This window comes from Tursiops truncatus, chromosome 3 (assembly GCF_011762595.2).
Source record: "Tursiops truncatus isolate mTurTru1 chromosome 3, mTurTru1.mat.Y, whole genome shotgun sequence".
NCBI classification, from domain to species: domain Eukaryota; kingdom Metazoa; phylum Chordata; class Mammalia; order Artiodactyla; family Delphinidae; genus Tursiops; species Tursiops truncatus.
In genome coordinates, this window is record NC_047036.1 from 126798107 (window position 1) to 126823215 (window position 25109).

A 25109-nucleotide genomic window follows, 5' to 3' on the forward strand; every position below is an offset into this window, starting at 1 on the left:
ACAGAGAAGGTAAAGAACTCACCCAAGATCACACAGCTCCTGTATTATGTCTGTGGCCAATAGCTCTACGATTGGCATGAGGGACCAAAGGGGCCAAGTCAGGGGTCCCTTTGTTTTATTCTCCCTTTTCAACCCCACTGTTGCAGTGACCACGTCTTTTTCTCTGAGGCCAGCCAACAGGGCAAACCCTGGCCCAGAGCAACACCTAGCTCTGACCAAGGACGGAACCTAATCCTGGCCACACACAGGAGTACAAGCTCTGATACACCTCCAATTCCACAGCCCAGCAAAGCGCTCAGACAGCGTGAAAGACTGGTGTCTCCCAAGCCAGGGAAACTTAATCCCAAATGCATGTGACAGAGAGGACCCAAATCCACCTCCAGAGCAGAGAGGACCCTTTCTAATGCTTTTGCCTATCCAGTATCCATCTCCCTTCCTGGGGGAACCACTCTTGGGCCAGGCAGTTCAGGTGGGACCAGCTCTACCACCTGGATCCAAGTTACCCAGGCCCAGCCAATGAAAACCAAACCCAAGACTTTCCCTGGAATCGTTTGGTATAAATTATGTTGTATCCTGCACGCTGCCCAGGAAGCAGAATGGAAGCCTAGAGCTGCTGCTGATGGCTAGTATGAATAATTAAGGAAGAATGTGTCCAAGAATGAAGCCACCCAGAGGAGGCCCAGTTCACGGAGGCAGGATCCTGACAATATCACATGGGCCCCTGGATCCAGCCAGACCTGAAGCCCTAGGCTTCTCAGTCATGTGAGCCAATATACCTCCTTTCTGCTTAGAATGTTGTGTGTTGTCATCGGTCACTTGCATCTGAAAGAGCCGTGACTTATATAATAGGAGCAAGCAAAGCCTGAGAACCTCTCCAGCTCTTTTGTAACTGAAGGTACCAGGGATCTGTGCTGCAGGCACAGTGAGAAGCCCAGGCCCAGGGGAAGGACTATAGGAGGGGAAAGCCTCCTTACCTGTGCTAGCTTGGCCATGGTCTCGAGTTCTGCAGCAGACAACACTGTGGAGAAAAAAGAAATGCCATGAGATTCCTCTGCACTCTGATTCCCTCCATTCTTTCCCCTCAATTTCTTCAGCCTCATTCCCTTCAAGGGAGAGTGTGCTCCCACAGCTGTTTTCCAGCTGCCTCCAGCCCTTCAGGTTAAATCACACCCAAAGACCCAGCTCAGGGCCAGGCGCAGTTTTTGGAGGATAATGGATGGACTAGCCAGTGTCCAGATGCTCACAGCAGGATGGGAAAGACTCTTGGAACCAGGAGAACTTGAAAGAGGGAAAGGGCACGACCACTAACCAGCACGACGCCTCCAGGCCACGCAGGGCACTTTCCCAGATGCTGTCTCACTTAATCCTCACAGCAATCCTTCCTGGAGTCAAATTCCCCTTTTTTATAGAGGAGGAAACTGAGGATGGGGGTTCAGGGAGGTTAAATAATCTGCCCAAGATCATACATCTTAAAACTGAATTCACTATATATGAAATAAACAAGGACCTACTGCATAGCACAGGGAATTATATTCAATATCTTGTGATAACATAAAATGGAAAAGAATCTGAAAAAGCTGAATCACTCTGCTGTACACCTGAAACTAACACAACATTGTAAATCAACTATACTTCAATTAAAAAAAGACACTGGGGCTTCCCTGGTGGCGCAGTGGTTGAGAGTCCGCCTGCCGATGCAGGGGACACGGGTTCGTGCCCCGGTCCAGGAAGATCCCACGTGCCGCGGAGTGGCTGGGCCCGTGAGCCATGGCCGCTGAGCCTGCGCATCCGGAGCCTGTGCTCCGCAACGGGAGAGGCCACAACAGTGAGAGGCCCGCGTACCGCAAAAAAAAAAAAAAAGACCCTGAATTCAACAAAGTCTAGATCCCAGGGTCCATGCCATCTGCACCATGCATGCTCTCTTTCCAAGTCACCAAGAACAGTTCCAGAATTCGGGGCTTAACAGTCTGTAGATGGGCACCCTCAAGGGGCTCTGGGTCACCTGTTGCAAATATCTGACGGGCTATGGTTTCTTTAGCGTCTACTCCTATAAGGCACTGCTCTGGGCACTGAGGATATACCAGTAAATAAAAGAGACTTTCTAAAACATGTGCTTTGCTGGAGCTTCCTCTATAATGGGGAAGGATAACAAACATATGATAAAAACTAAGGAGAAAAGATGAAGCTTGGTTGGGAGAGAGTGACAAGGGGTGTGATCTCAGGTGGAGTGGCCAGAGGCCTCATGAACCATGTGGCTACCTGAAGGCAGTGAGGTCAGTGTGGCTGATACAGAGGCAGGGAGTGGGGTGGGGACACTGGTAAGACGTGGCATCAAGGGACCAGTGCCTAAGGCCACTGTAAAGACTTGGGTTTTTCTCTGATGGGACAGATCATGGGTGAGGGTGGGCAACTGAACAAACAGGACACACGACCTCACTGAAAGGGGTGTCAGGACACAGGGTCTGCAGTGAAGGAATAAGAAACAAAGATATCTTATCTAAAAAGAAAGGTAAAAAGGGACATTGCTGCTTTGGAAAGGGGTTAGAGAAGGGGGAGCGGAGGAGCTACTGAGCACTCTCTGCAGGAGGGGAGAGATGGAAGAGCCACAATCTTCTTGGGATGTGAGGAGAAAGGACCAGTGCTGTCCATTGTAGTCAGGACTGCACGGTTTGATCTTTTTAAACCATGTCTACGTATTACTTTTTTTAAGTAAAAATAACAAACTCTATCAGACTTATATCCAGTAAGAGCTACAAGGAACTGAACCAGAACAGAGGGTAGAAACAAAGGAGATGCGTAACCTCAGTGTTTTCCAGTTCTTCACATACCATCACCCCTACGCCACCCCACCCCACCAAAAAACAACACTGAGGGGAAATCAGCCCCTGATCTCAGCCCATAATCCTGCTCTCTCACTCTGGGGCCACAGGAGACATGTGACACAGCAGGGAGAACATAGGTTTGGAGTCAGACAGACAGACCTGGATTCAAGTCTGTTTTGTCACTTACCAGCTATGTGAGCTTGGGCACGTTGCTTATCTCTGAATTCAAGCTTATCTTAAGTACAGAACTGGGGCTTTCCCCTTTCTGCCTTGGAGAGTTGGAGGATGAGACCCAACTTATGTCAAGGCCAGGCCAGAGACGTAAATGGTGGCATTCAGTGTGCTAGGGGGACATTCTGAGGACAGGGCTTTGTCATGTTTACCCATGTGTCCCCACTGCCTGAATACAAGTCCCCCAAACTACAGTCAGCAGACAGATGTGAGATGATGGGCTTGGGAGTGAAGAGCAGAGGGCAGTGATCTGCCTGTAACCGCAGCGAGCTGACAGCAGAGCTTGAGGAAACCCTGCTGTTTCCCTGACAACCAGGGGCCCTTTGGTACAAACTTGAGCTCTCCTCAGGAAATAGAAACTCCCCCGAGGGGGAGCAGGAACCCACATCTACCCTAGGGTCTGGCCAGGAGCCAGCTCTGGGTTTCCCCAGGTCTGGGGGATGGTATGGGCAAAATACATGTGACACAGCAGGGAGAACATAGGTTTGGAGGGAGCTCCAGGGCCGGCAGAGAAAAAGGGACTGCATGAGGCCCAGGAAGTCAGCTGAGGCCCGTCACCTGCACCTCCAGCCTCGAAGCATTTTCCTTTGGCCTTGTTGCTGGAAACTTCAGCTGCTGGCGGCAGCCCAGGCCCATCTGGACGGCTCAGAGGAGGAGCCTCCAAGTCTTTGGGAAAATACTCTCAGCTCTGAGAGCAGTTTATATGTGCCTCTTGTGAGTGCATGTCTTGTGTATACATGGAAAGCAAACTTCCAGAACTAGATGTTCTGATTGCAGTTCAGGGGGGCCAGGCTCCCACAGTCCCTCCTCTGAGGTTTCAGGGAAGCTCTGGAGCTAATCACAGAGGCGCCATCTACCCTGGCTTTACGAGGGGCTCTGATCCCTCCCAGGGCGACCCAGACCACACTTCCCAGGTTGCCTGAATAAATGTTTTATATCCAATGTTTCAGAACCCCAGAGGGCCCTTAACAATTACTTCCAAGCCCCTCACTTTCTAGATGAAGTAAAGGCATCTCAGGGAGGATAAGTGACTTGCCAGGCCCAGACAATGGCTCACATCCCTGCATCCCACCCCCGGGTAATAACACGCTGGGACGTTAGGAAGAGGCCGAAGGAAAAGACCCAGGTTCTGGTTCCCAGCCTGCCCCTCTGTAACCACAGACAAGCCAGGTTGTCTCTCTAGACCTCAGTTTCTTCATCTGCACAATGTGGATAATATCACTCCCTCCTTGGGAAAACCCAGAGTGGATGTGAGAGGCTTTTGTAGGTATCCACCAGGGATTTTCACAGCAAAATCTCAGAATAACAGTCCTAGGAGAGTTCTCCCCCAAGGCCACAGGACTCCTCTCTATCCCCACCCCACCCCCAATAGGCAAGTTTCACCATCTTGGTTAAAATAGCTTCTCAAGACTGGCAGGTATGGCCGCTATACACCAGTGCCTCTCTCCTCTCAGGAACCCTGAATCTCTTTGGACCTGGATTTCCATGAAGGCTCATCATGGAAGATCATTCCAGAAACCCATTTTCCAGAAACCCATTCAACGATAGAGCTGATGGTGGCCTTGTGCTGCTGTGGCCACCTCCTGCCTCAGTCCTTTAGGCTGCAAGCAATCAGGACTCGCTCCAGAAGGAACACTCTGGGGTAGAGAATACCAGGGCTGGCTCAACCACCACTGCCTAACTATAGCATTGGGGAAACCGAGAGCCAGACAGAAGGTCTTGTCCAAGTCCTACAGAAGGACTGAGTCACAGCTCTGCTCCCCACCAATTAGTAATTTTGTAAGTTACCTAAATATGAATCTCAATTTCCGCATCTACAAGATGCCTATGAAGTCCCAAACATTTACAAAGGAGGCAGGGTGGCACTGTAATAAAGAATGTGGGCTTTATAGTCATGGCCTGAGTTCAAATCCTGACTGCTCATGACCTTGGGGGAGTTACATCATTTCTCTCTGACTCGGTTTCTTCATCTCAGAAATGATAATCTCATAAGGTTTTTGTGAAAATTCAATGAAGTAGGGCAGGTAAAATACTTAGCATGGTCAGGTTCAGAGTAGATGTTTAGTAAGTGGTAGCTTCTGTTATCACAATCACCGTTATTAGAGCAGTGGTCTCCAAAGTGGGGTACTGGGCACAGTGATCCATTGGGGTGCAGAATGAGAATATTACAACTTTCTAAATTGATCTTGCCCTTTCATGTTCCATTGTTGATGTTCGCTATACATATATAAAGTTAAAGATGCGTATTAGGGCTGATACAAGTACACAATCAAGAGTTTGGACTTGGGACTTCCCTGGTGGTACAGGGGTTAAGACTCCGCACTCCCAATGCAGGGGGCCCGGGTTTGATCCCTGGTCAGGGAACTAGATCCCACATGCACGTCGCAACTAAGAGTTCACATGATGCAACTAAGGAGCCCGCCTGCCGCAACCAAAAAAAAAAAAAAGTTTGGACTCGATAGAATGAGGCAGAGGAAGGAGAAGAAAGAGGGGAGAAGAAACACCGGCATAAGAAAAAGCATTTCTGTTCTCAAGACGTAGCCTGTGGGCTTTGGTGGAACAGAGCGTACTTCTGAGAGGAGAGAGGAGATGTTGAGTATTAGGGGGTGAGATCAGGTGTGGAGGGTAAGGGCAAATTGAGAAAAATTTTATAACCTGGAAGATCATGCAAAAAACAATCACCCAGACCCCTGCGCCCCAGGAGTGCCGGAGGGACTCTGCCCACTCATCTCCAACGGCCCCCCTTCGATGCAGGCCCTCTGAGCTCCGCACTCATGGCCACTGACACCCGTCCTGATTTGTCTGCCTTCGCCTTCCACCTCTTCACCCACTACCACACCCTCTCCCCCCTAAACCAGGAATCTCTTCCACTGGCATTTTCTAACCAGCCTTCTAGCAACAAAACCACTGCCTTTTCCATTCTGGCTTTATCAATACCACCTGGGGAGTTTTTCGAACTTACCAACACATAAGGCCACCCCCAGAGATTCAACAGGCCAGGGAGGAAGCCTGGGCTTTGGTAATTTTTGAAAACTTTCCTAGGTGATTCTGCTAACTTTTCTAGGAAGCCAGGAGGGATTTCTCCCACCTCTGAACCACAGTGTGACTATCTACTCGTGAGTGGCTTGGGCCAAGCGTTGTGGATTTATCATTCCTCAATGAGATGGAGGCTGCTTGTCTCCAAGGTATTGTGAGAAAAAAAAAAATCTGTAAAAATGCACGATAATTCTTAGAGACATGCTCATTCTGTCCCATCTGATAAAGGTTCAGTGGACTTCCCTTCCCTTCCCCCACCTCTGGTGGAAAAACAAGTTTGCCTCCATTTGTACATTCCTTTCAATATAAAGGCATCTGCTGATTCTCTTCTGAGCTGGTTCTAACATCTGCCTGGTCCAGTCACTGATTATTGGGTAGAATAAAATCTTTCGCACATGATCATTTTTATATCTGAGGAATGATTTTACCTTTTCTTTAAAATTACTGTATATGCTTCCTTAATGTACCCTTACTACTAAGTGTGGTTCATAAGGATTGTTGAGTGAAAGGTACTGAGTGGTTTTCATGCTTTCTCTAGTGACTCCCTTGAAAAGTCATAGAATAAAAAGGAATCACCTTGCCTACTGGTTTTCAGACTCGTTAAACAGCCAGGAGAGGAAATAACTTGAGGGGTTAAGTAACTTGCCCAGCTCATAAAGAAAGCTAGTGATTAAGCAGAGGTTCACTTTTCAAAACCTATTTATTGAGCGCCTCCTGCACGCCCATTGGCAGGAGTTGGGGGTAGAGCAGACAATGAGACAGACGAATCTCCCACCCCACGAAGCTGACAAATTTTTGTGCAGTGATCTGCAAATTTTTTTGACCCTATACACCGCCAGTAACTAAGGAAAAAAAATGATCATTCATCATGATAAACAAACATATACATTTTTAAGCATAAGATTAAAAGCATATATAATAAGAAGTCTAAGTTTCTTCCGGCATCCCAGAAAATCATCTTAGTGCCTCCCAGGTTGTATGTACCCCCCTCTGGAGGCCCCTGGCCTACAAAATCTAGATCCTTCCCTTTCCCCTTTCCTGATGGCTCCTCCCCCAGTCTGCAGGGAGACACCAAAGACCAGCCCCTCCGCCCTCCAGGACCTGCCTTTAATGAAGCCAGAGTAAATGCCATTCCTGGCCCTGTGCCCGGGCACACCCCCCAGCTCACAGCACTAGGGTTTCTTAGAGAGCAGAGTCTTTCCCTCTCCTGACCCAGAATCATTGATCCTCAGGCAGGATAAGGCCCCAGGATATGGTCCAGGGGCCCCGGGTTTGGAGTTGGACTGGCCTGGGTTGGAATGCTCAGGTCACTTTTGTGAGAGATAGCGAAGCATGGTGTCTCCCAGTACAGAGGCAGGAGCCAGACTGCCTGAGATCAGAGCCTGACCTGTTATTTAGGAGCTGTGTGGCCTTGGGCACACACTTAACCTCAAATGTAAAATGGGGGATAAAAATTATGCTCACCTCAGAAGAGTTGTGGTGAGCGTGAAAAGAATTAAGACATATCTAGTGCTCAGAAGACGCCCTGGCACACAGGAGGCCCTAGGTAAGTGTTAATATTCTTTCTACCCTAAACTTTTGAGGGCTGAGTTTCCACATCTGCAAAACGGGCGTGGTAACAGCATCTAACACAGGGTTCAGCCAAGGCCTGGTGAGTTAGAGGCGCTCAATAAATAATAAAAATGACTGCTTTACTATTATTTACGAGGACACCCATTTTGCAGATGAGGAACCTGAGGCTCAGATCACCTGCTTTCTCAAGCACTACACCCTTCTGTGGCACCACACCACAGAGCACTCGATTCTCTGGGCAGGGCACTCTACAGTTTACAAGGCACTTTTTCACATCTCCCATCTTATAATCTCATGAGGGGGCTATCAACCTCATCCTCATTTTACAGGCGGGGGATCTGAGGCTCCGAGAACCCAAGGACAGGCACTCCTCCTTAGCTCGTCTGGGGGTGGGGTGAGTGGGGAGGGTCCTCAACCCCAGGAGGAAAGGGAGTATGGCTGGATTCCAAACCAAGAAGTTTAAAAGGACGAATAAAGGCACCCTCACCCGAGACTTCCTCTCCTCTTTTGAGAGGGAGGTAGACAGACATGCTTGCTCGAAAATCAGGGTAGAGACCACATCCTGTGCTTTGTCCCCACCCAGGAAGCATCTCAGAGGGGATGGGTGGGGTGAGGCTGGTGACACTACTGGACCTCCCTGGAAAATTCTAGAATGGCCATTAAGAAAAGCCAGGCAACTCCAACCCATTTTACCAGCTGGGTGCCCTGGGCACAGCTCTTGTCCCTCTAGAGAGGCAGGCACTAAGGCTCAGAGGGGTAGGCATGTCCCCAGGGCTCCAGGTGGCTAGTGGCAGGGCAGAGGCTGGGACTGGGTGTGGCTGGAGCCTGGTGGCCCAGGGCTCCCTCTGGGTGCTGCAGTGCAGATGGTCCAGACGCTGGCGGCTACCCAACACTGCAGAGCTCCCCGACCCTATCCCAGGAACAAGCCCCAAGAGGCCAGGCCCCCGACTTCCCAGGGACAGCCCCCTCCTCTACACATTCACATCCACAGTCTGCCCCAGCAACAGCTGTGACCCTTACCCAGAAAGCACAAATATTTTCTGTATCCCAGCAGCCCGCGCCTCGGGAACAAGGAGTGGAAGGCAGAGAAAGATGTCTGAGTGAATGTCACAGCTGCATAGGGGGATAGAGGCCTCCGCCCCACCCTACTCCCACCATCCTAAATCTTAGAACAGTTGAATTCTAGAACACCAGCACTGCAAGGGGCAGCCAGTTCAGCAGACTTCGCCACAGAATGGTAACTAAAGCACAGAGAAGGAAGGGGCTTGCCCAAGGACCCCTGGCACCTGCAACTGTGACCCAGCTTTCCACTGGCCCCTAGGCCAGTGCCCTCTGCCATGGCACAGGGCCTGCCAGCCAGAGGGGCAGGGTCCATGGCAGCTGAAGCTGGGCAGTCATTCACCTCCAAAGGGAGGGCTAAGCAGGTCACGATATCCCATTTGGGTCAGTGGGGCGGGCAATTTAAGGTGTGCTTTGGGTAGAGGGGAGAAGGGGAAGTGAGGGAAAAGGGCAGACCAGGGAAACCAGAGTCCTTTTACAAACCCAGAAGCTGTATGTCCAAATTTGGAATTGTCGGGGAAGACCCACCAGAGTTTAGAGAAAAGGAGGGGGAGGGAGGAAGCAAAGGGTGGATCCTCCCAAAGGACCCCCACCCCCACCCCGTCCCCTTGCACGGCCTAGCTGGGTAGGCCAGGCTTCCCAGGCCTGTAGTCAAGACTTCCAAACCTGTAATCATTCCTTGCAGCTGACAGATAAATCAATTTTCACAGCCATTGTTTCCTCTGAAAGGCTGGGTTTATCAGCTCTGGACTTGGGGAAGGAAACTGAGGCTCAGACAGGGAAAGCTACGGATTCAAGGTCACACTGCACGCTGTTGGTGGAGCTGGGATTCCGACTCAAGGTATTTCACGCCCATGCTCGCATCTGCGGAGTCATCTGAAGCCCCCAAGCTTTGGAAAGGCTGAAACTGGGCTGAGGGGGCGCAGGAAGAAGGGTGGGGCCTCTGGCCCATCACAAGGCCCCTGGAGCCCAGCTGGAGTCTCCTTTAGAGGCGAGGAGTGGCCCCAAGAGGGCGGGAGGGTCCACTGGGGCCCTGAGGTGTGGACAGCCGGTCCCCCATCAGTCTGCACACAAAAAGCCCTGCCCCAACGACCACCATTTCAGGTGCAGCGCAGGGTCCGACTCTTCTTGCCCTCAGTCTTCGGCTTCAGCTACACCCTTCCCTGTGGGTCCGTCCCCTGTCCAGCTGTCTCCAATCCCGGGCCTTCAGAGTCGCTTTAGTCCCGCAAAGCACGGCCAGCAGCTTGCGTGGCCCCGGCCCAGGTGCCCCCCGCCCCTCCACCACACCCTCTGCAGAGCCGGCCCTCCCCTCGCCTCGCCTCCCCTCGCCTCCCTTCCCTTCCCCTCCTTTCTCTTCCCTTCCCTCCCGCCCGCCGTCCGCCTCCGCTTCCCCGCCTGCAGCAGTGGATTTGCTCCACTATGCTGCGCAGACGCGCCCTGCCTGCGACCCACTCGGTTCCCGCGCCCTCGGGTTCCCGGTCCCCGCGGCCTCCACCTCCCGCGCCCCTCCCCGGAGCCGGCGGCAGGCGTGGGTCAGCGATGACTGGGCATTTATGGCTCGCCCCCCGCATCCCTGAAGCCCGCCGGAAGGGGTGGGGGTCCACTGGAGCGATCCCGTCTCCTACCTCAACCTACTTACCGCGCGGCGGAAGCCTCCTGTAGCGGACGGACAGACGAGCAGGCGGACGCGCGGACGCGGAGCTCGCTGGGTCAGAGCCCGTTAGCAGCAGCAGCCGCAGCGCAGGGGCGGGCCGGGAGAACAGTCCTCGGCTCCTGGGCCGGACACGTGGCGCGCGGGGCCCAATCGGGCTCGTCCCGCCTCCCCCCCTCCCCGCCGACCCCACCCCCCACCCCCCAGCCCCCGCCAAGTTCATTCGCTCCTGGAATCTTAGAATGTCACCAGCCGGGAGGGGCCTCGCCAGGAAAAACTCCGTCTCTGCTCAGACCCCAGACCTGCGACCTGTAGAGGGGAGGAGGATTTGGCCAAGGTCACTCGGCCGTTCAGGGCTGGAAGTCAAAGCTCCCGACTCCAGTTCTGGACACTGTCCCCAAATTCCTACTGCTCACCAAAGATTTGTTGAGAAACAGAACCTTGAGGCTTGATAAAATTAAAGCCAAGCACTTAACCTGCCTGATCAGATTCTGTCCCTCCATAGCCCCTTCAGGTCTGTGACATTACTTAGCCACTTTCCAGAGGAGAGCCCAGAGAAGCCCAGTTTTTAAACGGTCACACAGCTAGTAAGTTGTGGAGCCGGATTCAAACCTGTGCCAGGTGACTCCAGGGGGGCGCTTGCTCTAGCTTGGCTCAGGAGAGTGCATAGTCCAGAAGAAAGGGAGACAGACCACCAGTTATAATCCGGGGCTGTGGGGAAAACCATAGAATAATAAAAAAGTGATAAACTCTTTGGGAATCCAGAGGAAACTGAGAATGACTGTCCCCCAGGGGATTTGTAAAGACTTCCTGGAGGAGGTGATGCTGCAGTGAAATCAGTAGTACTTCCCACCCACCCACCCCTTAGAAATTCTGCTTTGGTGGAAAGATGGCAACCCTGGGCTGCTGAGTCTTCATAGGCAAGACTCTTAGATGCTCTGATTTTCAGTTAGCTCAAGCAAAAGATAGGGATGATCAATGCTCTTTCCAAAGGCTGTCTTCAACCTCTCACTAATTAGAGAACTCTAAGCCTTTTTAGCAAGGGGACCTAGTATGTTCTTTCATCTATACATCCCCCCAACATTTATTGATTACCTGCTGCATGCTGGGCACTGAGCTGGGAGACTAAAGTGAGCAAATGGGAAATGCTGCCTAGACCTGCCCGCATGGAGCTTCCACTCTTATGGAAGACAGATGGTTAGGTCTTTGTTACAATACGGTTTAGGCAGTTGTAATCTGGAAACTATAAAGTGCTATGATGGCCACAGCAGATGGATCCCACATAACCTAGACCTTTGAATGAGAGTAGTGTTGTGACCAAAAGATGAATGCAATCTAGTAGGAGACTAAGAAGAAATTAAAATAGATAAATAAATAAATAAAGTAAGTAATTACCTTAAGATGAGATCTGCTGTTAGTATTCAACAGAAGTGTTACCGATCGCAAGTTCATGTGTCCGAAGTAGAGTGACACCAAACACACTGAAACATCAGAGTTGGAGCAGAGAAAGGTTTATTGCAGGGCCAAGCAAGGAAAATGGGTGGCTCATGCTCAAAATCCCCAAACTCCCCAATTGTTTGGGGGGGGAAATTTTTAATAGGCAAAATTTGGGGTGAGGGCTGCAAGGTGTGTGACTTTCTTCTGATTGGCTGGTGGCGAGGTAACAGGGTGGTTCCAGGAATCTTGTGCTCAGGCTGAAGTTAACATCCTCCTCCTGGGTGGGGGCCTTAGTTCCTGCAGAAGAACTCAAAGATATTGTTATGAGGGACTTCCCTGGTGGCGCAGAGGTTAAGAATCCGCCTGCCAATGCAGAGGACACGGGTTTGAGCCCTGGTCCGGGAGGATCCCACATGCCGCAGAGCAGCTAAGCCTGTGCGCCACAAGTACTGAGCCTGCACTCTAGAGCCCGTGAGCCACAACTACAGAGCCCGCGAGCCACAACTACTGAGCCCGCATGCATAGAGCTGGTGCTCCACAACAAGAAAAACCACCGCAATGAGAAGCCTGCACACTGCAACAAAGAGTAGCCCCCGCTCTCTGCAACTAGAGAAAGCCCGCGTGCAGCGATGAAGACCCAACGCAGCCAAAAATAAACAAATAAATTTATTTTTAAAAAAAGAAAAGATATTGTTATGTATATTCCTTCAGGAAGAACCAGGACCCTGACCCAAGGCTGCACTGTTTCTTCACTGCTCCTCCCTTGTTTCTGCATTCCCTCCCTTCCCTGATTAGCAACTGTTTGAACCTGCTTCTAAATAAAGCCTATTTTCTACAAACAAGAAATGGGGACACAGAAAGGATTTGTACCTGGGAGCCCCACAGGGTCCTGCTTGGCTTCAGAAGCAACACCTTCTGAGATAGGATATGAGGAGGCTGGCCCCAGCAAGGATAGAGGTGAGGTTTCCTCAAGCATCGTAATCGTATGTGCTATTTATTGAGCATTTTGTATGAGCCAGGCACTGTTGTAAGTGCTTTACTTGCAATGTCACATTGAATCCTCACAATTCATTAGTAAATATTTATTCAGCACCTACTGCATGCCAGGCACTATTTTAGGAGTTTTATTAGTAAACAAAATGAAGATCTCTGCCCTCATGGAATCTGCATTCCAGCAGAGGGAAGATAGACACACAATAAGTAAACATGACAATATGTTAGGAGGTGACAAGTGGTGTGGACAGTAAGAAGAAGAAGCAGATGAAGTGTCCCAGGATGATATGGGAAGTTGCAGTATTATGTAGGGTGTTCAGCAGAGGCCTCAATGAGAGGGTGAGATTTGAACAAAGACATGCAGGAGGTGAGGAAGGTAGCAGAGCTGATGGGAGATCTGTGGGAAGAGTGTTTTAGGCAGAGGAAACAGCTGGAACAAATGCTCCAGGGCAGGAGCAAGCCTGGAATATTGAAGGAACAGCAAGGAGGCCAGTGTGGCTGGAGTGAAGTGAGCCAGAGGGAGAGTAAGGGGGCAGGAAGGTAGTGAGGGGACAGGGATGGGCAGGGGGATGAGAAGACGTAGCTCTTAGGTGTAAAGGCAGGAACAGAGAGACGTCCCAGCTCTAGAAGAGACAGAGAAATTTGCCCTTCATTTGCCTTTTGTTCCATTTGGTCCCTCAGTGGATTGGATGATACCTATCCCGTTGGTGAGGGCAAGCCTCTGTACTCAGTCTACTGAATCAAATGCTAATCCTCACAGATACACTCAGAAATAATGTTTTACCTAGCTCTCTGGGCAGAGCAATGTGAAAGGAAAATCCAAATGGACTTGGTATTGTTAAGAGAGCTCTCTAAATATGGAGCCTGGAGGCCACTGAGGAAGTGTGACTTATGCTTGTCTCAGCCTATTTGGAATCCGATCTTTTGACGTATTGTTCTCCAGAATATCTATTGTCATCCAGAGCCTGGTACTCAATGTACTCATCAGACCCTTACCCTAAAACAACTCATAATAGCCATCCCTTAAGGACAAATATTTACTTTCTTATGTCAGAGTCCAGCCTCATGGCTGTTTTTTTTTTTAAATACAAGTACAATTTTCCCTTACTTTTTTTTTTTTTTTTTTGGCCGTACCACATGGCTTGCAGGATCTTAGTTCTCTGACCAGGGATTGAACCCACGCCCTTGGCAGTGAAAACGTGGAGTCCTAACCACTGGACCGCCAGGGAATTCCCAGCCTCACCGCTTTTGCCTTTATAAACCCTGATTCTTTCTCTTCCTTGGAGCACTCTTTCAGTTCTACTGGAATCTGTATCTCCCAAATTGCAGTTCTGAAGACCAAATAAACTCTCTTCTTATCTGCAGCCTTCTGCATGTCTTTGGTGGACCTGGTGTCAGACAAATGGGATACAGAGTGACCTGCCTTCTCCCGAACTCCAGCATCACTATGATGGGAATAAGGTACCTCTAAGAGTCCTTTGTGCTCTGTTGTTTCTTAGGTGGTCCTGGCTCATAGTGGTAAGTTTTGTACCTGAACCTCCCACCTTGGCAGAAGTTCTACTCTATTTGGGTATCCTCTGTGCTGGCCTCTGTTTTCAGGACTTTGTTTCCCACGTTGGTCTGGTGACTAATCACTCTTAGAAAAATGGAAAATTCACTCTCTAAGGGTGAGGCTGCAGAGCAGCCCCTTTCTGGAACTCCTGCTGGATTTATGTGTAAAAACTATGTATCCTAGTCCTGCAAGTATTGATCTTACTGGACTATGATTACCTGGGATGATTTACAATTAAATTGGCCAAACTGGGTCTCACTTGAAATTTCTAAATTAGTTTATCTGCACAGTTAATTAGAAAAAGGATGTAACACAACAAATAATGGGAAGCCTATTTCAATTGGTATTGGAAGCCTCGAAACATCATAATGAACCCACTGTTGCTTCCCTCAGAGAAACTCCTAATTATGTCAAAGGATTTCCACATTGGAAACATCCTCTGAGGCTGCTGAGCGCTCTCTCTCCGGCTTCCTCTGTTCCTCCCTGTTCCTCTGAATATCTACCACGATGCTCTCCTCCCTGCTAGCCATCTCACTCCGAACTTCCTTTTTTTTTTAACACTGAGATTTATCCCCTGCAGAAGGCTAGCCATACTGACTTTTCTGTAATGACAACCTCCTTTTTTTTTTTTTTGCGGTACCAGGGAAGCCCTCTGACAGCCCCTTTTAAAACCAGATATAATGCTTTTATATGGGTGGATCAACCTACAATGTCATTTAAGTTACATCTTACAAATCTTTGCACAACTGTAAATGCAGCTGTAGAGACAGTTCAGATTCTACCCATTCTACCTATTCTTTTTCATGGATCCCCTTTTAACTCAAAAGGCTTGTAACCTCTCTGAGAACTCTTACCTAGGCCATCTCCAATTTCCAAGACAGGAGGGAAAAAAAAAAAAGGAAAAGAGGCCTTTTTAAACACAAACTGCTTAAAGGACACTCTTGCCCAAATAGCCTCCTTAAAACTGCTTGTCAAGGGCACATACAGATCTTAAAAATCTTCTCTACAAATAGTGAAAGACTTTAGTCATCTGAGTGAGTAGGCAATTTATTCCAACTGTTATTTATAAGCTAGTGAGGTGTTGTGGGGTTTTTTTGTTTTTTTTTTTGTGGTACGCGGGCCTCTCACTGTTGTGGCCTCTCCCGTTGCGGAGCACAGGCTCCGGACGCGCAGGCTCAGCGGCCGCCATTGGCTCACGGGCCCAGCCGCTCCGCAGCATGTGGAATCTTCCCGGAATGGGGCACGAACCCATGTCTCCTGCATTAGCAGGCGGACTCTCAACCACTGCGCCACCAGGGAAGCCCTAAGCTAGTGAGTTTTTTTGTTTTTTTACTGAAGTATAATTGATTTACAGTGTTGTGTTAGTTTCAGTTGCACAGCAAAGTGATTCAGTTATATATTCTTTTTCAGATTCTTTTCCTTTATAGGTTATTACAAGATACTGAATATCGCTCCCTGTGCTGTACAGTAGGTCCTTGTTACTTATCTATTTTATTTTTAAAAATTTTTTATTATTTATTTTATTATTTATATTTGGCTGTGTTGGGTCTTCGTTGCTGCGGGTGGGCTTTCTCTAGTTGCGGAGAGCAGGGGCTGCTCTTTGTTATGGTGTGCAGGCTTCTTATTGCGGTGGCTTCTCTTGTTGTGGAGCACGGGCTCTAGGAGCGTGGGCTCTAGGAGCGCGGGCTTCAGTAGTTGTGGCACGTGGGCTTAGTTGCTCTGCAGCATGTGGGATCTTCCTGGACCAGGGCTGGAACCTGTGTCCCCTGCATTGGCAGGCGGATTCTTAACCACTGCACCACTAGGGAAGTCCCTATCAATTTTATATATAGTATTCTGTATCTGTTAATCCCAAACTCCTAATTTATGCCACCCCCTTCACCTTTGGTAACCATAGGATTGTTCTCTATGTTTGTGAGTCTGTTTCTGTTTGGTAAATAAGTTCATTTGTATCTTTTTTTAAGATTCTACACATAAGCAATATTATATATTTGTCTTTCTCTGTCTGATTTACTTCACTAAGTATAATAAACTCTATAAACGAGTGAGTTTTATACCTAGTAATATAATCAGTATTATACCTGATTCATGACTAAAGTTTTAAAATGAAAACTATGAGATCTTTGTGTCTATTTGTATATATATCTACGTATGCACATTATAGATAATGGTATTTTTTCTACCTTCAGATGGTGTTGCTAAAACTAATTTGTAAAAGAACTCTATTTAATTGGCTTAAAACAAAAAAGCAGTATATAAATTGAGTATACTCGCCAAAATATAACAGAAACTAAGCCAAATGTTTTTCAAGTCCACATGATCTAGGATTAATCTACAGTAAATAAAGCTAATTTAACTTTGTTGTTTTGATTAATACAGATGGGTCTTTAGAGTTATCAACATTAAGTACAATACTTTTATTGTATGTAGATTAACTAAAAGTCAAATAAGTTCATGTTATCTCTGTTACAAGATTTGTCAGCAAGAATAATAACTTGGTATGGTAAAATTTTCTTAAGTAAACGTAAATGTGATAAGAGTTTAGGTGAACTCTTTAAGACTAATTATGTTTTATGGTATGTCTACCTAAAAACAGTTTCCTTAAATCTTTTGGGGAACTTGAAACTGTAGAGTTTTGCTAAATTAAGTTGAATGATAGAAATTTATTGAATATCTAGATCAATCCCAAATTAAAAAGATACTGAGACATTAATTCCTGAGCATAGACATCCTTTAATAAAGATGTTTGGAACTATTAGTAAATATCTTTAGTGCCATGCTGAGAAAATTTTCTATGAGAAAGCACATGTTTCTAGAAATTATAAAAAGTATAAGTTTGCCAATCTACAGAATACTAATGTAAATGTTCATAATTGCTTACTTCTTAGTTTTCACTAGAAATTAAGGTTTTTAAGGGTTAAGAATTTTAATTAATATATATAATTAAAACTACTAAAATTAATAAGGAAAACATCTTTGTATGCAAGGGTTTTTTTTGTAAAGGTGTAAGGAATGGAAATGCATTTTGTTAAGGGAAAAGAAGGTGATTTTGTCTTAAAGCTGGTTATTTCTAAATGGGAAAGAAAACAAGGGACAAATAAAATGGATATAGAAGGTTATAAAAGGTTTACGAAAAAAGGAATCTTGAGGAAGAACTTTTTGTCTGATCGGGACTGGCTAAAATTGGAATAAATTTAATTAAATGAATGCATTTTAATACCAAAAGTAAGCTCGTGCAAAATTTAAATTTGGTTTTTCTGTCTGTTAAAAGGACAGCTTTTTCCTATTGGTCTGCTCTTGATAATGAGATTATAAAAGGTAGATCTTATGCTTTGCCAAAATTACACCTTATTTTCTATGTTGTCTTTATCAGGTCTTTAATTACTTAAGTAAACCTAGTCTTCTCGATATTAAAAAGCTAAGTTTTGCTCAGAACTATATAACCTTTTATGTTTGCCTATGAAGTCTTTGTTATTTTGTTTAAATGGATAGCTAAGCATATTTTCACGGTGACCTATGATCCTGTTTGACCAAGTGTTTTGAAAACTTTTGATATTTTTGACTAACTTTCCAAAATCGGATTCTAAATGAAGTCTTTTTGACTTAGAACTAACTCTGAGATTTGAAATATTTCAGAGGGCCCCTAAAATGTGCCAAAGATTTGTTCTCTCTCCTTGTAAAAAGGGAAATGTTAAACTAATTAGGCTTATTTGATATGTTACATTATATGGGAAGCATTGTTTCCTGTTCTGTGAAGAGCAGACTCAGTGCATTGTTGGTGGTATGGACCTGATAGGAATGGGCTGAGGATAATAAGTATTAGCTACTTATTCCAGGAGCTTTGCTGCAAAGGCCAGCAAAGAAATGGGGCAGTGTCTTGCAGGGGGATAGGGATTGAGAGGAGGGTTTTTGTTCATTTGTTTTTTTAAGATTGGAGGCATCACAGCATATTTGTGTGCTGATGGGAATGATCAGATAGAGGGGGGCAACACGGATGATGGAGAAAGAGTGGGAACTAGTGTACAAGTGTGGGAGCTAGTTAGTATACTTAATTCGCAGTAAAGTTAACTGAAGTTCAGAGAAATCATGGCCTTTGCCCAAAGTCAGCCCAAGGGACTAAGGGCAGGCGTGAAAGCCAGATTCCCTTAACTGCAGAGCCCAGGGCCTTATTCCCTGAGCTACAGAAAAAAGTCTAATATACCCCTGATATTTTTGAGCTGATCATCTCATTTCTGGGAATGAGTCCTAAGAAAATAGTCCTAAGAAAATAGTTTGAAATACAGGGAAAGCTTTTTTAGGCCCAACAATGTTTTGTTTTTTTTATAAATTTATTTTATTTTTATTGTTTGGCTACGTTGGGTCTTTGTTGCTGTGCATGGGTTTTCTCTGGTTGCAGTGAGCAGGGGCTGCTCTTCGTTGCAGTGCACAGGCTTCTCATTGCAGTGGCTTCTCTTGTTGTGGAGCATGGGCTCTAGGCACGTGGGCTTCAGGAGTTGTGGCTCGCGGGCTCTAGAGTGCAGGCTCAGTAGTTGTGGCGCACGAGCTTAGTTGCTCTGCGGCATGTGGGATCTTCCCGGACCAGGGCTCGAACCCGTGTCCCCTGCATTAGCAGGCGGATTCTTAACCACTGCGCCACCGGGAAGCCCCAACAATGTATTTATTAACTGCAAAAAGGAAACAACCTAAACATCCAGGGGCTGGAATAGCAAATAAGCACATGTCACGCAGCCTCACTGGCTGGTGGAAACAAAGCCTGGAAGGAGAGACAAACAAAGGATGACTATGATAGGAAGAGAGAACAGGCTAAGATGACTTCATCTTTTTGGCACTGACCCAAGCCCCTTCCTCCATGGGGTGGCCCTTCCAAAAGTGTTTGTAAGAGAGACTGTAGTGCTGTGATGCGTACCAGAACAAGGGACTGGGATTCCAGATTTTCTCACTTCCCTTAGCTGGGTTGTGGTTTCTACAATTTAAGAGAGGAGTTCAAGATCTCCTGGCTGCCAGCTGGGGAAGCTGGAAACAGTCACATACTGCCACCTACTGGCAGTTCCCAGTTCTGCCGGCCTCCATCCGGAGAGGATGCCCAATGTTGGGTGTTCCCAGAGATGGGTCTCACTTTATTTTATTTTATTTAAAAATTCTTTTTATTTTTGGCCGTGCCATGCAGCTCATGGGGTCTTAGTTCCCCGACCAGGGATTGAACAGTTTCAGGCCCTGGGCAGTGAAAGTGCGGAGTCCTAACCATTGGGCCGCCAGGGAATCCCCGGGTCTCACTTTAAATTCACTGGAGAGGGACTTCCCTGGTGGCGCAGTGGTTAAGAATCTGCCTGCCAATGCAGGGCACACGGGTTTGATCCTTGGTCCGGGAAGATCCTGCATGCCGCGGAGCAACTAAGTCTGTGCGCCACAACTACTAAACTCTGTGCCCTGGAGCCCGCAAGCCACAACTACTGAGCCCGTGTGCTGCAACTACTGAAGCCCATGCACCTAGAGCCCGCGCTCTGCAACAAGAGAAGCCACCGCAATGAGAAGCCCACGCACTGCAGGGAAGAGTAGCCCCCGATTGCCGCAACCAGAGAAAGCCCATGCACGGCAACGGAGACCCAACGCACCCAAAAAAAAAAAAAAAAATTCACTGTAGGAAGGGGCCCTAGTCTGTACTGTTCACATGGCCACCAGGAAGGCTCTCTTTCTTCTATCACAATTCTTCTTAAGGCCTGTTTCAGGGGAATTCCATGACAGTCCCGTGGTTAGGGCCCTGGTTCAATCCCTGGTTGGGGAACTAAGATTCCACAAGCTGCGCAGTGCGGCCAGAAGGAAAAAAACCAAAAAGGCCTGTTGCAATGCCTGGCATTTCTCCATAGACTTGAGGGTTGCTTCTGTCTATGGGAGAGCACATAAAGAGTTTCACTTGGCACAAAGCAGATTATTTTCTGCTATGGGGTCTTAGCAACATGAGGACACTTAGTTTCGGGTAGGCATGTCACTTAGAGGATGAAGAGGTGGAGAAGCAGTGTTCAAATGGAAGACAGGCTTAACAATTATCATTATAGATAATCAAAAGATGAAAAAAATTTAAGTCATAAGTTTACAATCCAAATATGGCCTACATTATCACATCATTCTTTTTTTTTTTTAATTTATTTTTGTCTGCATTGGGTCTTCATTGCTCTGCGTGGGCTTTCTCTAGTTGCAGCGAGCGGGGGGTACTCTTCGTTGTGGTGCGCGGTCTTCTCATTGCGGTGGTTTCTCTCTGTTGCAGAGCATGGGCTCTAGGTGCGCAGGCTTCAGTAGTTGTGGCACGTGGGCTCAGTAGTTGTGGCTTCTGGGCTCTAGAACACAGGCTCAGTAGTTGTGGCGCATGGGCTTAGCTGCTCTGTGGCATTTGGGATCTTCCCACACCAGGGATCGAACCCGTGTTCCCTGCATTGGCAGGCGGATTCTTAACTACTGCACCACCACGGAAGTCCCCATCACATCATTCTGTATTATAACAACAACAACAACAACAATAATAGCAACATTTATGGAGCACTTATGCACCACACACAAACTTTTCTTTGCAAAAAAATTGTAACATATTGCAAATATTATTTCATCTTTTATAAATCTTTATTTTGAACATCTTTTTTTTTTTGCGGTACGCGGGCCTCTCACTGTTGTGGCCTCTCCCGCTGCGGAGCACAGGCTCCGGACGTGCAGGCTCAGCGGCCATGGCTCACGGGTCCAGCCGCTCCGCGGCATGTGGGATTTTCCCGGACCGGGGCACGAACCCACGTCCCCTGCATCAGCAGGCGGACTGTCAACCACTGCACCACCAGGGAAGCCCTGAACATCTTTTCATGTGATTAAATATTATTATTCAAAACATTTAAAGTAGCTATATCAAATTCCTTTATATGGTAATACTATTTACCATATACCAGTAAAGTACAATTTACTTATCTAATTGCCTATCGTTGCATGTTTAGGACGAGAGTGTACTGTGGACCTTACAGGCAGTTCATCACTCCACAGCAAAGCAGAGCTAAAAGATTCCCTTGACCCCCCCAAGGAGAGAGATCTAGGAATCCTGGGGTCACAGTGAAAGGGGCAGGCCTGAAAGCCACTGTAATGAGAGAAAGCTATGTAGTACAGTGCTTTAGAGCCCAGTCTTTAAGTTAAAAATAAAATAAGCATAGGGACTTCCCTGGTGGCATAGTGGTTAAGAACCCGCCTGCCACTTCAGGGGACATGGATTCGAGCCCTGGTCCAGGAAGATCCCACGTGCCGCGGAGCAACTAAGCCCATGAGCCACAACTACTGAGCCGCGTGCCACTACTACTGAAGCCCGCGCGCCTAGAACCCATGCTCCGCAACAAGAGAAGCCACAGCAATGAGAAGCCCATGCATCACAACAAAGAGTAGCCCCTGCTCGCCGCAGCTAGAGAAAGCCCGCATGCAGCAACGAAGACCTAACGCAGCCAAAAATAAAAAATAAATAAAATTTTAAAAATAAAATAAGCATAAAAGCCTGAGGGGTCTGGTTCCACCACATTCTAGCAGAGTGACCCTGAACCATTTAGTTACTTACTTCTCTGAGATTCTGTTTTTTCAGGTTGGAATTCACTGATATAATGATATAAATCATTTAGCAGCAATTAGCACTTAGTAATGAGACAATCAATATAAGCATTGTTATTATTTATTAAATGGATACAGTCCTGGTCTATTAATAATAAGAGGCGAGAGTTAATCTGGCTGGGTCATATGACCTTGCACTGTAGTTTTTGTTTTGATAGAAGGGGATGGGAAGAAATGATCTCTTAAGATTCCCTTTGTTCTTATCTGTGATGCCTCTTAGTCTGTAACATTCTAAGACTCCATTTGCTGTTGCAGAATCTGTGTTTGTCTCAAGATTCTGTAATCCTGAGATCTTCTTTCTGGGATTCCAAGATCCCATGACTCAGTCAAAATTCTACTGAAAGATTCCATTTGCATGAAATGAGAGCTCTTCTTCTAAGCCTACCTGACTAGCTTACTGTTCTTGTGGGTTTCTCCTTAAATAGCACTTCCTCAGAAATTCCTTCCCAGTTCTTCCTCCAGAGCATACCCCTCTCCATTGCCTCTCCTGGAATCCTGTGTTTTCCCATCAAAACAGGTCCCAGCTGGTATTTATCTATTTATTTGTGATTTTGGTTAATGCCTGTCTCCATGTCTCCATTGCTTGGTAAAGTAGATTCTCAATACATATTTGATGAATGAAAAATAAATGAAAGAATGAATCCTACAATTTAAAGATTTCAGGAGTATTTAGTCCCAAGGTCTACCATTCCAGAAACTCCCCACCCTCCACCCCACCTGGGCTGACACCTGGGGAGGGAGTGACCTTTCCAATTCCATGATGTTGCCTGGATCATTTGTGTCCTGCCCCCCTCTGCTCCCTGCCCTTCTGTCACTTGCCTCTTTGGGAGCCCTTGGATTAGAGAGAAGCCCTGGGCCATGTCTCCGCTATTGAAACCAGCCTGGAGCAGTTCATTCATTCATTCAGCAGATGTTTGTCTAGTGCCCACAAAGTGCCCAGCAGTGTGCTGGGGGGCCGGAACAATGGGGGAGCAAAGCAGACCTGGTCCCAGCTTTCACAGAGCTCATGCCCTAGAGGGACAGGGGTGGACATTCATGGCACGATCACACAAATTATCATAAAATTACAAACTGAGGTAAGTGCTGTGGGACGGAGAGGAACAGGGCTCTCTGAGAGTGTGTAACAGCCTGTGGTCTAGACCCAGGATCTTGGGTGGATCCCCTATGCCCATTATCTGGGACACATGGCTGCGATCCTGGTGAAATCTCTCCCCTAGGGAATGGTCAGAGAGAACTTGAGTCCAACGTAGTGACCTGCCCAGCTCCTAGCACCTCGCTTGAGAGCACTGTGCCCGTGAAGCTGGCAGCTAAACCATTACCTCTCAAATCCTGCCCCTCCTCGCAGGACTCAGCGACTGAAAACAGAATGCTAAAGCCCTGGAAGGCTGGAGCTCTAGGTGTCTGTCACCCTCTTGGAACAGACGGGGAAACTGAGGCCCAGAGGGAAGAGGCTGCTCACAGTCACACAGCGAGTGGCAAAGTGAAAACCGGACCCCAAGCCCCCCAGGCTCCCCGTGCTCTGCTGTCCCCCAGCCCTCCGCACTACCTCCCTCCTTCCAAGAATGATGGTTACGTTTGTACAGGGGGATCCTGTGTCAACCAAGAGACAGGAGGGTTTCTGCCAGCTTACAAACAGCAGTTAGAATGTTGACCAAACTCTGCAGGAGAGCAAGAGCCCCAGGCTCCGTTCGGAGCGATCTACGCTGCTGTGTTCACTTAGGTCACAAACATACATGAGTGAAAACCCATCCATGACATGCCTGTGTTGAATACCATTCTTTTCATTTCACAAACATTTTCTCGGAGTAAACGTAGTGATTTGAGTCTTGAAATGCTAGCTGTTGCTCATTGCAGCATGGTTTCCTGTAGCAAAAAAAAAGGAAACAACCTCTGAAACAGCCTAATTAACATCCCGTGGTAAGGGAATGGATTGATGGTATAGAACCAAGGCATTGGACACTATGTAGCACTTTACAAGTATAGAGGTAGGTCTACACAGGGGCCTGCAGCACACTGTTTTGTTAAAAAAACTGAAAAGCAAGTTTAAGAAAAATATGTACAGTGTAAAACTACGTACAGAAAAAAAAAACAGCTCATAAATCAATCCTGTATTCGTCTACGGATACACACGTGCTTATATAAATGCAGGAAAAAATCTGGAAAAACACACACCAAGGCAATAAATAACCTCTTAGGCAAGGGGAGGGGGGCCATGTGTTGGGGGGAAGGGCTGGTCAAATGAAACCTCACCGGTAATTTTTTTTTGAGAATGAATTTTATTTACATATTATTTACTTAAATAAAACTATGTTTTAGAAATACCATACTTTATTTTTTTATTTTTATTTTATATTGGAGTATAGTTGATTTACAATGTTGTGTTAGTTTCAAGTGTACAGCAAAGTGATTCAGTTATACATATACATGTATCTATTCTTTTTCAGATTCTTTTCCCATTTAGGTTATTACAAAATATTGAGCAGAGTTCCCTGTGCTGTACAGTAGTAAGTCCTTGCTGGTTATCTATTTTATATACAGTAGTGTGTATATGTCAATCCCAAACTTCTAATTTATCCCTCCCCCCACCTTTCCCCTTTGGTAAATTTGTTTTCTAAGCCTGTGAGGCTGTTTCTGTTTTGTAAATAAGTTCATTTGTATCATTTTTTTATATTCCACATATAAGTGATGTCATATATTTGTCTTTCTCTGACTTACTTCACTTAGTATGATAATCTCTAGCTCCATCCATGTTGCTGCAAATGGCATTAAGAAATAACATCCTTGGGCTTCCCTGGTGGTGCAGTGGTTGAGAGTCCGCCTGCCGATGCAGGGGACACGGGTTCGTGCCCCGGTCCGGTAAGATCCCACGTGCCGCAGAGTGGCTAGGCCCGTGAGCCATGGCCGCTGACTGCACGTCCAGAGCCTGTGCTCTGCAACGGGAGAGGCCACAACAGTGAGAGGCCTGCGCACCACAAAAAAAAAAAAAAGAAAGAAAGAAAAAAAAGAAATAACATCCTTTAGAGCAAGGGTTGGCAAAGTTTTCCTGCCAAGGGCAGCAGTAAATATTTTAGGATCTGTGGGCCACATGTGCTGTCATAAGTGCAAGCACAGCCCTAGACAGTACATACAGGAA

The 25109-nt window shown here is 47.1% G+C and overlaps 1 protein-coding gene across 2 annotated transcripts in view; it reads right to left on the reverse strand.

Annotated features, from left to right (window-relative positions):
• The window catches only part of ANXA6 (annexin A6), a 52205-nt gene extending 41731 nt beyond the window's left edge, over nt 1-10474 (reverse strand). For both annotated transcript variants that reach the window (XM_033853489.2, XM_033853488.2), the window contains exons 1-2: nt 10360-10474; nt 975-1018 (exon numbers count right to left, since the gene is read on the reverse strand). In XM_033853489.2, coding sequence (XP_033709380.1) covers nt 975-992 — 18 coding nt within the window. In that variant the 5' untranslated portion in view covers nt 993-1018; nt 10360-10474. The remainder of the gene's footprint in view (nt 1-974; nt 1019-10359) is intronic.
• Between the last annotated feature and the right edge of the window lie 14635 nt (nt 10475-25109).